Source organism: Dermacentor andersoni, chromosome 2 (genome assembly GCF_023375885.2).
Source record: "Dermacentor andersoni chromosome 2, qqDerAnde1_hic_scaffold, whole genome shotgun sequence".
Lineage (NCBI taxonomy): Eukaryota > Metazoa > Arthropoda > Arachnida > Ixodida > Ixodidae > Dermacentor > Dermacentor andersoni.
Genome location: NC_092815.1, coordinates 257,651,716 through 257,665,687, shown reverse-complemented (window position 1 = coordinate 257,665,687; position 13,972 = coordinate 257,651,716). Strand labels below are relative to the sequence as shown.

Genomic DNA, 13,972 nt, shown 5'->3' with positions numbered 1-13,972 from the left:
TAATGAATTTGGGATTTGGTGACGAATGAACGAATGATACGGTTTCATGCCATGTCGACGATATCTTCACATCGGTGGTACGAATTAAGCAAAGCAAGCCCATCTTTTGCACGCACTCTGCCCCTGCAGCTGATACATCACCCAAGTGCTTTGTCTGTCTCCTGCTTCAGTGGGCCAGGGAGACTCGGAGATTACACATCCTCCAATACTAAGCGTGGGAAGACAGCTTACATGATGCCACGCCATCTTGGCATGCCCACTCTTTGCACACATGACAGATGACCTCTAAAGCAGGGTGCATGACTGCGTATGTGCTCAGCCACACTTACAGCCATGCGCAGCCACGGCCGAGACACGCACCAACTTGTCCGCCTCCTCCCTAATTGCCCCTTGCACGTGGTTGATAGCATTATCACGAGCTCACTTCCCTCCCCCTTTCCCTTTGCTCGGGTGGGAAGGTGGCACTCGTGAAGCCACCAATTTTGTGTCTCACTTGCACCTAAAGCATAAAGTGCGCAGGGAATGATTGGATCTTATTGCACTTGGACTTTATATGGAACATGTTGCGGCTGCACTTTGGCAGTCGCTCTTGTCATACCGCGCACGATTTAAGAGGTGCGTTTGCAAGCAGCTTCATGTAATTCAATCATTTAGCCATCTGCATCTGTGGAAGTTTCCATTTATTCTCTCAGCATTCCTATGCAGCGGAAGTGAAATTTCGTTATACTGAAGTTGCATACAAACACACTTCGTTATATTAAGGTTCTAAATATATGGTGTTCTATGGACAAGAGGCTATGAAAAGTTAAATAATTCATTATATCGAGAATTTTGTTGTATTGAAGCTTTTTATATTGAGGTTTAACTGCATTAAAAAAATTTATTTCTGGTGGACCTCTTGATTGATGTGTGCCCTGTTAACAAGAGTTCAGAACATTCACTGACTCAATGTAGCCTTGCTCTTCTTTAGTAGCTGTACCAATGCTGTATGTGACAAGGCACTGTATACAGGTGCTGCAATGTCAAAAGCAACACATCAGCAGCAATAGTCATGTGTGTGATGTGTTCAAACCAATGTCATGTGATTGCATGTCTTGGCTAAAAAAAAGCCATGGAATAAATGTGTCTGTGCTTCATTTTTTTCCTTCACTGATCTTGTAGTTACCTGGCTAGCCTACTAATGTCCCAAAGAAGCGTATTAGAGATGCTGCAATGGAGAGGCTCCGGAATAATTTTGGCAACCTGAGTTTTTTTAAGTGCACCTAACTGTGAGCATTTTTGCATTTTGCCTCCATCAAAATGCAACCGCCATAACCAGGAATTTTCTTCACAATACCTGGCTTCCACGACATTCAGGCTCACTGGACAACAACATAACGTTAGAATGGCACTAATATAAAATTGACTTACCTACACGTTCTGTTTGCTGCACTTGTTTCTACTGTCTTTGTCAATCGGTGATTAGTACAAGCTTTATACCCAAAAGTGACAGACTCTGAATGCTCCATCTGAGTATGCTTATACAAGGTGAATGCTGTCAGCTCACCCTGAAGTACTCCAGGTCACTCTGGATGGCCAGCGGCTCAGCACCCGGCAACACATCTCGATCTGAAGACAAGGGGAGACACACACACAGCCAAGTGAGCACAACAATCTCGCACTTTGGCTGGGCAGAGAGCAGAAACCACAGCCAGAGTAGTCAGCCTGAGTAATGTGGTGACGTGACAACTGTCACTTTTCTGCTGCAATCACAGCGTCACTGTGTACTGTTGCAGATACATCTTGATGAAGGCTGTTACCATGGCAATGATAATATAAGATGTTCATACCTGAGCTGGTATATTCCACCTACACAAAGTTTCACCAACAGCATCACCATGACAGTAATGCAGTACAGGCGGCAATGCCTCATGAGGCTGTGCAGTGTGGTACCGTGCATGAGAAAAAAATAAACCAACACCAAAATAAAACAAGCAAAGCCAGAGCAAGAAAATCGTTGAATCAAAAGCAGGTCCTTAAAGCAAGTCTCCTACATTTTCCTTTTACTCAAACAGAGTAGTTAAACCTCAATGCAGTGAACTTCAATGTAATAATATCCTCTAGGTACCAAATCATTTATTTATTTATTTATCTATTTATTTATTTATTTATTTATTTATTAGTATACCTACATTTTGCCCATTTGGGCACTGCCATAGGGAGGGAATTACAGAATGAAGACACATAAAGTGAAGACACATACAGATAAGAGAGCATCTGAGAAAAAAAAAAAAGACGCTCAAATTAATGCTCAAGCTAACATTCAATTTTTTCATAACTTGATGCACATAAAATATCCTTTATGTAAACTTGAGTGTAACAAAGCATGCTTATTCGTGGTCGTAATGCAAAGCAAAGCAATGAATGGAAGCTGTATTGCAAATGCCGGTGGCAAAATGATTGAATTACATGCAACTGCTTGTGAACGCATCACAACCGTGTCACAAAGCGAAGCCATCCTCAGATGCACATTCTGACAACACGCCGGGTACAAGCTTATGCAATAAAAAGCTACTGCTGTACTTATATGAAGCATAAAAGGAGTGTTGCAGTCGCCCGCGTAAGTTTGAAGCGGGGTGCAAGCGACAAAAAATTTGCTGCAGAAATGTGTTGAATATTCACAAGGCACAGAGCGTGCGGCCAACGTCTACACACATTGCACAAACATTTGTGCGCAGCTTGACAGGACAAGCTGCAAGGTGCTGGGATACAAGTTTTGCCAATGCTTAGTCATGATTGCATATCATATTGACCGCAAATAAAGACGGGGACAGAGGGAGAGAACACATAAACCGCATGGGCGGTATGCAACAGGGCGGGCGATATAAACAGGGCAGGCGATATGCAGAAAACACCAACTAGGCCAAAGTGAAGTTCTTCTGAAGCTTAGTCATGAGCTTCCCTCCGACAATGAACTACGGAAATAACCACAGTCCTGCAAGAGTGTGTCTACCTAGGCATTAGTCTCAGAACACCCTTATCATGAGTAGGAAATCTACAGAGGTATAAAGAGGGGATGGAGAGCATGCCACAGGAATTACAGAGTCATGACCAGCAGCTCACTGCTACTCTTGAAAATAAAAGCACACAATAATTTAATTCTGCCGGTACAATCAACTTTCATTAATTTGACCCTGACAGGACTAATGAAATTGTACAAGTTATCCAGCAGGTGGAAAAAAAAAAAAAGCCTTGTGTAATGAAGCAGATGCGCCCCTGTGTATGTGCCGACTGAAGAGGAAGAAGAACCGTGCCATGATCCCGAGCGGGCCCATGCTACGTACAGCCGTTGCAGTGCCTTTATATACTAAGCGTTCCACAACGTTGCGAATGACAATAAACCTTGTCGCATTTGGCGGCGGCAGCGGCAGAAGCAGCAGCAGCAGCATCAGCCTATTTTATGTCCACTGCAGGACGGCGGCCGCTCCCTACCATCTCCAATTACCCCTGTCCTGCTTTAACGGATTCTAACTAGTGCCTACGAATTTCCTAATGTCATTGCACCACCTAGTCGTCTGCCATCCGTGACTGCACTTCCCTTCTTTTGGTACCCATTCTGTAACCCATTCTGTAGTTCAACAGTTATGTAACCTGCGCAGTACATGACCTGCGCAGTACATGACCTGCCCAGCTCCATTTTTTTCTCTTAATGTCAATTAGAATATCAGCTATACCCGTTTGCTCTCTGATCCAAATTGCTCTCTTTCTCTCTCTTAACATTACGCCTAGCATTCTTTGTTCCATCACTCTTTGCGTGGTCCTTAACTTGTTCTCAAGCTTCTTTGTCAGTCTCTGCCCCTTTGTCAGCACCAGTAAAATGCACCGATTATACACCTTCCTTTTTAATAAATGATAAGCTTCCAGTCAGGATCTGACAATGTCTGGCGAATCCACTCCCCAACCCATTTTTATTCTTTTGTAAATTTCCTTCTCGTGATCAGAGTTCCCTGTGATTAATTGTCCTAGGTAAACGCACTCCTTCACAGACCCTAAAGGCTGACTGGTGATCCTGAACTCTTGTTCCCTTGCCCGACTATTCATGATTATTTTTGTCTTGTACATATTAATCTCCAACCCCACTCTTACACTCTCTCTATTAAGGCCCTCAATCATTTACTGTAACTTCTCTCTAGTGTTCCTGAATAGAACAATGTCATCTGCAAACCAAAGGTTGCTGAGATATTCGCCCCTGATCTTTACTCCTAAGCCTTCCCAGTTTAATAGCTTGAATGCAGTGAAGCATGCAGTGAATAGCCTTGGGAGAGATTGTCTCCCTTCATCTGACCCCTTTCTCTATAGGTATCTTCCTACTTTTCTTGTGTAGAATTAAGGTAGCTGTGGAATCTCTGTAGATATTTTCGAAGATATTTACGTAAGCAGTCTGTACTCCTTGACTACACAATGCCTCTATGACTGCTGATATCTCTACTGAATCAAATGCTTTTTCATAATCTATTAAAGCCATATAGAGAGGCTGATTGTGCTCTGCGAATTTCTCAACTTGATTGATGACATGGATGTGATCCATTGTAGAGTATCCCTTCCTGAAGCCAGCCTGTTCCCTTGGTTGATTAAAGTCCAATGTTGCCGCTGTTCTATTGCAAATTATGTTGGTATAATGTTTGCATTTATCCAGTTTTCTGGAACACTTGTAGTTGATAGACATTTCGTATAGAGAGCCGCCAGTTTTTCAAGCATTATGTCTCTTCCACCTTTGATTAAATCGACTGTTCTTCCATCTTCTCCTGCCGCTTTTCCCCGTTTCATGTCTTGCAAGGCCCTTCTGACCTCATCTCTAGTTATAGGAGAAGTTTCTGTATCCTGTTCATTATCGTTTCGAATGGAGTTTTTCCGAGTCCTCTGGGTACTGTACAGGTCAGTATAGAATTCTTCCGCAGCATTTATTATACCTTTGAGATTGCTGATGATATTGCCACCTCCAGTAGTGGGTACAGTGCAAAAAAAGAGGCGGGAAGGACAAGAAAGAAGAAGTGTATGTGCTACCCTCGGCCACTCGATAGCCTGGTCCCGCTGCCATTGTTTTTCAGAAGCCAGCTGTCCTCATTAAACGTCGCCAGTCCTCTTTGGAGACACATGTCAAATTGGTGGAGGTGCTGGGTATTTCTCACTTATGCCGCAGTCTAACAGCCTTACAGAATGCTTAAACAAGACCATCATGAACATAACCTTTTTGTACACTGACGTCCAGCACAAAGCATGGGATCATATCTTGCCTTACGCGACCTGCACGTAGAATACCGCCGCAGAAGAAACGATTCGCTTTACACCATTTCGTCTCCTTTACGGCCACACAGTTGAGACGATGCTGGATGCTATGCTGCCATGTCTAGACGATGAGCGCCTAATTACTGACACCGAAGAATTTGCTCAGCGCGCTGAGGAAGCCCGGCGGCTGCACATCAGTCAGCAGCACCACGCAGATGCACGACACTATAACATCTGCAATAAACAAGTATGCTACAACCCCTGTGATCAAGTGTGGGTGTGAACTCCTGTTCGCCGCTGTGGACTTAGTGAAATGTTGCTCAGCCAGTATTTTGCCCGGTACAAAGTGCTGCACCGCATTAGTGACGTGAACTACGAAGTCATTCCCTTGCGACTCAAACACAGCACAGACAACAATCCAGCCCTGACATCATTCATGTCGCACGCATGAAACCATATGTTGCGTGTCCGTGATTATTTTTTCTTCATTTCTTCATTTTTTATATTTGCACTCATATGTGTAGCTAATGTGGTTACCTCACTGTGTCTTTAGGCTCTAGCATGTCACACTTCACCTCTCCTGTACTTGTGTCTTTCCTGTGGCTGTCACTGTGTTCTTTGTTCCAGCATCTGCCTTGACCATGTTTTTGTTTTCCTTGCACCGCTTCTTAATCATCAAGCCAAGAACCTTTTCGAGGAAGGGGAGAAATGCAACCTGCAATAGTGGGGAAAGCGCAAAAGAAGAGGCCGGAAGGGCAAGAAGGAAGAAGTGCATGTCCTGCACTTCTGGTCCCGCTGCCATTGTTTTTCAGAAGCCAGCTGTCCTCATTAAACGTCGCCAGTTTTCCTTGGAGACACGTGACAATATTACCCTACCTATCTTTCAGTGCATACATCTTGGTTTGTCCTATGCCAAGTTTCCTTCTCACTGATTTCAGGCTGCACCCATTTTTTTTACAGCTTCTTTAGTCTTTCTCACATTAGAAGTTCAAATATCCCTTATTTTCACCTTGTTGATCAGTTTTGACAGTTCTGCGAATTCTAGCTTATCTCTCTAGTTGGACACTTTCATTCCTTGTCATTTCTTTATTAGGTCCTTCGTTACTTGGGAGAGTTTGCCTACTGGTTGCCTTGGTGCCTTGCCTCCCACTTCAATTGCTGCCTCTGAAGCCAGCCTAGTTGGGTTTCATTCATTACCTCTATGTCATCTTCCTCTCTCTTTTCTAAGGCTGCATATTTGTTAGCAAGTACCAGCCTGAATTTGTCTGCTTTTACCCTTACTGCCTTTAGGTTGGCCTGTATCTTCTTGACCAACTTTTCTCTTTCTCTCTACAAATTGAGGTAAATCCTAGCCCTCACTAACCTATGATCACTGCATTTTACACTACCTAATACTTCTACATCCTGCACTATGCTGGAATCAGCAGAAAGTTTGAAATCAATTTCATTTCTTGTTTCACCATTAGGGCTTTTCCAGGTCCACTTCCTGTTGCTATGCTTTCTGAAAAAGGTGTTCATTATTCGCAGTTTATTCCTTTCTGCAAATTGTACCAGCATCTCTCCTCAAACGTTCATAGAATCGACACCGTAGTTGCCAATTGCTTGTTCACCAGCCTGGCTTTTCCCCACTTTTGCACTGAAGTCACCCGTTACTACAGTATACTGAGTTTGCACATTTCTCATCACTAATTTAGCATCTTCATAAAACTTCTATATCTTTATCATTGTAAGGTTGGAGTGCAGGCTTGTACTAACTTTATTCTCTGCCTCCTATTTAGCTTTATTACGACTACTGCTACCCTCTCATTAATGCTGTAGAATTCGTCAATGTTGCCCGCTTTGTCCTTATGTATTAGGAATCCTACCCTGTAGTGCTTCTTATCTGGGAGACTTCTATAGCAGAGGACGTGGCCATTAGTCAGTGGTGTATAAGCCTCACTAGTTCTTCTAGCCTCACTAAGGCCAATGATATCCCAAACAATGCCTGACAGTTCCTTAAAGAGGCCTGCTACGCTAGCTTCGCTCGAGAGAGTTCGGGTGTTAAATGTTGCCAGGGTCAGTTTCCATTGGCGGCCTGTCAGGGTCCAGAGATTCTTAGCACCCTCTGCTACTTTACATGTCTGACCACTGCCTTGGTCAGGTGCTCCGCAGCTGCTACGAACTGAGGGCCATTGGTTGATTGAATGAGTCATTTAGGAGGAAGTGGCCGAATACTGCACCAGGGAGGCCAATTCATGTTCTGGTAAGGGAATGTCTTTTGTTGAAGCCTAGAGGGGCCTTCCTAATTGCATTAGTATAGCCCCACTGGCTCTCATCATTAAGGAGTGTGCAATAGAAGTCGGCGGTAACTCTGTTAGACAGGATACCAGTAAGCTATCGCAGGAGACGAAAGATCTGATCAAGAAACGCCAATGTATGAAAGCCTCTAACCCTACAGCTAGAATAGAACTGGCAGAACTTTCTAAGTTAATCAACAAGCGTAAGACAGCTGACATAAGGAAGTATAATATGCATAGAATTGAACAAGCTCTCAGGAACGGAGGAAGCCTAAAAGCAGAGAAGAAGAAACTAGGAATTGGCAAGAATCAGATGCATGCGTTAAGAGACAAAGCCGGCAATATCATTACTAATATGGATGAGATAGTTCAAGTGGCTGAGGAGTTCTATAGAGATTTATACAGTACGAGTGAAACCCAAGATGATAATGGAAGAGAGAATAGTCTAGAGGAATTCGAAATCCCACAAGTAACGCCGGAAGAAGTAAGGAAAGCCTTGGGAGCTATGCAAAGGGGGAAGGCAGCTGGGGAGGATCAGGTAACAGCAGATTTGTTGAAGGATGGTGGGCAGATTGTTCTAGAAAAACTGGCCACCCTGTATACACAATGCCTCATGACCTCGAGCGTACCGGAATCTTGGAAGAACGCTAACATAATCCTAATCCATAAGAAAGGGGACGCCAAAGACTTCAAAAATTATAGACCGATCAGCTTACTGTCCGTTGCCTACAAAGTATTTACTAAGGTAATTGCAAATAGAATCAGGAACACCTTAGACTTCCGTCAACCAAAGGACCAGGCAGGATTCCGTAAAGGCTACTCAACAATAGATCATATTCACACTATCAATCAGGTGATAGAGAAATGTGCGGAATATAACCAACCATTATATATAGCTTTCATCGATTGTGAGAAAGCGTTTGATTCAGTCGAAACCTCAGCAGTCATGGAGGCACTGCGGAATCAGGCTGTAGACGAGCCGTACGTAAAAATACTGAAAGATATCTATAGCGGCTCCACAGCCACTGTAGTCCTCCATAAAGAAAGCAACAAAATCCCTATAAAGAAAGGCGTCAGGCAGGGAGATACGATCTCTCCAATGCTATTCACAGCATGTTTACAGGAGGTGTTCAGAGACCTGGATTGGGAAGAATTGGGGATAAGAGTAAATGGAGAATACCTTAGTAACTTGCGCTTCGCTGATGATATTGCCTTGCTTAGTAACTCGAGGGACCAACTGCAATGCATGCTCACTGACCTGAAGAGGCAGAGCAGAAGGGTGGGACTAAAAATTAATCTGCAAAAAACTAAAGTAATGTTTAACAGTCTCGGAAGGGAACAGCAGTTTACGATAGGTAGCGAGGCACTGGAAGTGGTAAGGGAATACATCTACTTAGGACAGGTAGAGACTGCTGATCCAGATCATGAGAGTGAAATAATCAGAAGAATAAGAATGGGCTGGGGTGCGTTTGGCAGGCATTCTGAGATCATGAACAGCAGGTTGCCATTATCCCTCAAGAGAAAAGTTTATAACAGCTGTGTCTTACCAGTACTCACGTACGGGGCAGAAACCTGGAGGCTTACGAAAAGGCTTCTACTTAAATTGAGGACGACGCAACGAGCTATGGAAAGAAGAATTATAGGTGTAACATTAAGGGATAAGAAAAGAGCAGATTGGGTGAGGGAACAAACGCACGTTAATGACATCTTAGTTGAAATCAAGAAAAAGAAATGGGCATGGGCAGGACATGTAATGAGGAGGGAAGATAACCGATGGTCATTAAGGGTTACGGACTGGATTCCGAGGGAAGGGAAGCGCAGCAGGGGGCGACAGAAAGTTAGGTGGGCAGATGAGATTAGAAAGTTTGGAGGGTCAACATGGCCACAATTAGTACATGACCGGGGCAGTTGGAGAAGTATGGGAGAGGCCTTTGCCCTGCAGTGGGCGTAACCAGGCTGATGATGATGATGATGACTGGCTCTCGTCAAGCGCCACTCCAAGCCTGGAGATGTAGTGCACTGGAGGAGGTGAAATTCAAGCTCATCATCCTCAGATTAAAAAAAAAAATTCAGACGAGGATTTGAACTTCCGACTATGGCAACCGAGCATCCGACATAGCTCAGTCAGATAATCCTGTAGGTGGCGAGGCTACCTTATCGCAGAGAAGTCCAGCCCAGAGGGCCTTACATGCCTAAGAGATCCCTTGATTTATCCACCATTGGTGGGTTTTGCTGATCGCCATAGGTTGCACAATATAGTGTCAATTATCATTGGTCCTAACATGTGGTTCCGGAATCTCACGCATGCATGCGGGCATAAACGCGCCTAGATACACGATATATTTTCGGCGAATTTGAACAGCACTTACGACGTGTGGGAAAAAAGGACGAAGGAAAAGAAAAAAGGTTTGAGTGCTTACCGAGAAGCCCTGAGCCGAGTCATTTCTACCTGCCGCTTGCTGTCATTTGCATATATACCGAAACTTGCGCTCCTGGGTAAATACTAAGAGTGGCTAGACAGGCTGCCAGAACAATACGATTCTGAGCCTGGCGTAAAGAAGACGACCTTCACAGTGCTTATGTGTCTTTGACCTTTCTACAGCTTTGGACAGCACTTATACCAGAGCTGATGAGACGGATGAAATGGGGGAATGGGCCCCTTAGCTTTCCGGGAACGCTTCAGTCCTATACGCTAGGACGTCGAGAATGCTATGCCTCATTTAAGCTACAGCAATGCCGTCTCCGATCAGTCAGACGTGCTTTGTACATTACGCACATGGAAACAACTGACGGCCCTGTTTCCGCCGTGCTGGCAATACAATTTCCAGAAACGCAAACGAAAATATACAAGAACGAATTACATAGAACGACAGAAAGCAGAGCTAGTTGGTAAGGATTCATAATGCAAAAAAGAGGTGAGGCGTGCAGACAGCACACAAGAGTAGAGAAGTGGACAACATGAACGCCGACTACAGTAAACTCTCAGTTGTACGAATGTCGGTTAATCAAATATTTCAGAATAACGAACTTTTTAAAAATCCTCGGCAGTTTTTTTATAGATTCTATGCAGAAGTGTTTCACTTAAACGAATTTCGGAACAGTCAGTATTTCAGTTTAACGAACTCGCTCAGAGGACCAAGGCTTATTTTTACGATCACAACCGATGCCCACCCTCATCAAACCGCCGCTCCAGCGGCAATGTAAGGTTGCTGGTGCTACAGCGCCCCTGGGACAAAGCGGCGGCGCGGGAAACGAACGGCAACGAGACATGGCCTCCGAGATCGCCCACACAAAACAAGCAAGCATGTAATCTCGAAGGCCATGAACAAAGTAACATCGCTGGCGCTTACAACGCCGCCAGAACAAAGCGGCAATCTGTCACACCACAAACCACGTGGTGTGTGTTTTTTTCCGACCGCCTAGTCGTGGCATGGTCGTCGTCTCTTTCTTTCGAAAAAGAGACGATGAAGAGACGAAGAAGAGGCAACTGCCGAGCCAGTTTCAAGCCCTCTAGCTGAGGTTGTAGGGTACATTGGAAAGTTGAGAGACTTTGTATCTCAACAGCAAGCTGTGCCAGAAGAAGTGTACAAAAACATTGACTCTTTGGACAGTTTTGTTACTTCCTGTGCTTTAAAAGTACAAGTGCGGAAGAAGATAACATTCTTTTTTTCTAAATGAGAAAGGCAGCATTATAACTGTATGAACCTTGTACTTGTTGATATGTACAAACTCCATTTCACACATTTCTAACACTGTGGATGCCATGTCTTTTGCTTCATGAATTGCACTTCAAACTTTTGACTATGTATGCCATGTCTTATGTTGGTCTAGTGAATATTCAGTTTAGTGAACTTTCAGTTAAGTGAACTATTTCCTTCGGTCCCTTGAAGTTCACTCAAGTGAGAGTTCACTGTATCAACTGAAGGGAGCACTAAGGCGAAAAAAGAAAGAAGACACAAAACTCATCTGCGCAAGCTCAGGAATGGTATCACCACGGGTCAGTCGGGTACATGTGCCGGTCTACATGAGAGATAACTGTTAAGCCACTTAATCTCTTCCTTATGTAATGTAATCGAAGGCTGACTCACGCATGCACTTCCACCATTATAGATATGCCATGCCTCTACCATAAGACATGTATCTTCATTCTTATTTCTGTGTAATATCGCGCATTCATCTAACTCTGGCGTGCAGTCACAATCTTGGCAATGTAGGGAAAGATTAGAAGGCGATCCACCGGTCAACGACCTTTTATGTTCCATTAGCCTCTGATTGATACACCGTCCCGTTTGCCCTACGTAGAACTGGCCACAGCTAAGGGGAATTTTATAAAGCACACTCATACAACAGTCAGTAAAACTGTTCTTATTGAGCTTCACTGGACAAATATCTGTTCTTTTCTTGCTTTTTACCTGCTCCTTTTTCCTCTGTACGGCAGCGCATATCTTACCTAGCTTATTGGGAGCAGTGAAAGCAACATTAACATCATATCTTCTTGCAACTTTTTTAAGCCTGTGCGACACTGAATGAATGTACGGAATAGCCACTACTCTTTTTTTTCTGTTACTGGTTTCTGTAATCACGTCCGTCCCCCTCGAACCCGACTTCTTTAGGTGCTCAGCCACAGTGGCCACTGCTACACTAGGATAACCTGCTTCTAATAGGCGCCGGACCTGCACATTAAAACTTGCGCTCATTTTGTGCATGCAGGATCTGGTGAGGAAAGACTTAAGGCACGACATGGAAATTCCATTTTTTACTACTTTGGAATGCTTGGATTGAAAGTTTAGCAACGGCTTCGAAGATCTTGGGGAGTACTACCAACGAACATGATTTTGTTCGAAGATCAAGGAAATGTCAAGAAACTGAATTACGCGTCTCTGAGGAAATTCCTTGGTAAACTTTAATCCTCCCCCATAAAGTTTAAATTGCTCACTTACTGAAATAGCAGCGGAAAAAAAAGTTTACTAAGCTTAGGGCAGCCTTAACAAATTTATAATGATGCCCTCTCTTATACTGCACTTGGAGGCTATCAGAGTTGCTTGAATTTGCGCAAGAGTGACATCATCACCTTATAGAACTCAACAAGAGCATCACCGCATTGACAGTCTCCGCCAACAGAATTCACCAGTGATCGAAGAAACAAACCACGTTTCTTCGCACCACTGGGCTTTCGCAATGGCACAGAAGGTGGTGCCGATCACACGAATGCGAAGCCACACAAACACACAAAGATGAGACGTTTTCAAGACACACGTGCTCAGTGGACCCACGACGTGCAAAATAGCAACCAAAAAAAAAACCTGCATAGTGATTATGACGATAGTGCTGACCTAAAAAAGAAAGAAAAAAGAAAAAGTGAGCTCTATGGGAGCCCCGACGATCCGCATATGAAGTCCAGTCTAATTTCTAATTTCTAATAAGTGGTAATTCTAAGTATAATTTCTAAATTCTAATTCTAATTCTAATTCTATTGCTTTGGCTATATGCAACATACTTCGAGATCTTCGCAGTTGGCTATCGTACTTGCTTTCCAAGGTTGCCCATGAGCATGGCAGAATGACGCCGACTGTATGACGCCAACACAGTGACAATGATTGGAATGATGAAGAAAGAATGACGCTGATGGAACGACAACCATATAACGACGACGGCATGGTGACAATGGGATGTTGAATCTTAAATGATGACGATGGTGTGATGACAGCATGACAACAACATGAGACAATAGATGAAGCTGACAGCATGACTACAACCAATGACAATGCCAGAATGACAATTATGGTGTGAAAACGGCAGTAGAATCACAACTGAATGAAGACAACAGGATTATGATAGATTGATGAACAAGGAATGACGTTGATGGATCGATGAAGGTGGTGTGATGATGGCATGATGACAATCGGATGATATTGCTAAAGTGATGACGATTGTTAAACGACAGCATGATGATGTCAGCATGTGTTTGCTTCCTCTTTACCTATTTTTGTGAATCGTCTTTTCTGTCACATGCACAGCAGCACTTGACAGTGCTTTTCTTTTTCTCTCATGGACTTGTTCACAGGACGAGGAAATATTGACAAGTTATTACATTCATACAGCATACTGAAACAGATGCACCATTATTCTGAACAGAGAGGACCGTGCATGGTACACATATGTGTTCAATTGTCGCACACAGGCCCCCCAGGATTTCATTCCTATGGTTGTATGAAATTAAATTTATTCCTTTGTCAGGCACTTTCTGCGTGAAACATGAATAATAAACAACACTACTCAAATGAGAGAAACTTGTGCTGCTGCTGTCAGTGTCGCGAATTCGATATCACGCCATGGCAGTCGCATTTTGATGGAAGTCATATTGTCACATAGTAGTGACGGTAGAGAACACAGTAGCAATACCGTAAATGATGGAACTAACTTTTATTGTG

At 43.7% G+C, this 13,972-nt stretch overlaps 1 protein-coding gene across 5 annotated transcripts in view; it reads right to left on the bottom strand.

Annotated features, from left to right (window-relative positions):
- The window catches only part of mio (GATOR complex protein mio), a 547,780-nt gene that overhangs the window by 474,831 nt on the left and 58,977 nt on the right, over positions 1-13,972 (bottom strand). For 4 of the 5 annotated variants that reach the window (XM_072286653.1, XM_072286650.1, XM_072286651.1 and 1 more), the window contains exon 4: positions 1,547-1,608. In XM_072286653.1, the coding sequence (XP_072142754.1) occupies positions 1,547-1,608 (62 nt within the window). Of the gene's footprint in view, positions 1-1,546; positions 1,609-13,972 lie in introns of those variants that run through there. The other variant, XM_072286654.1, reaches the window with a different exon arrangement.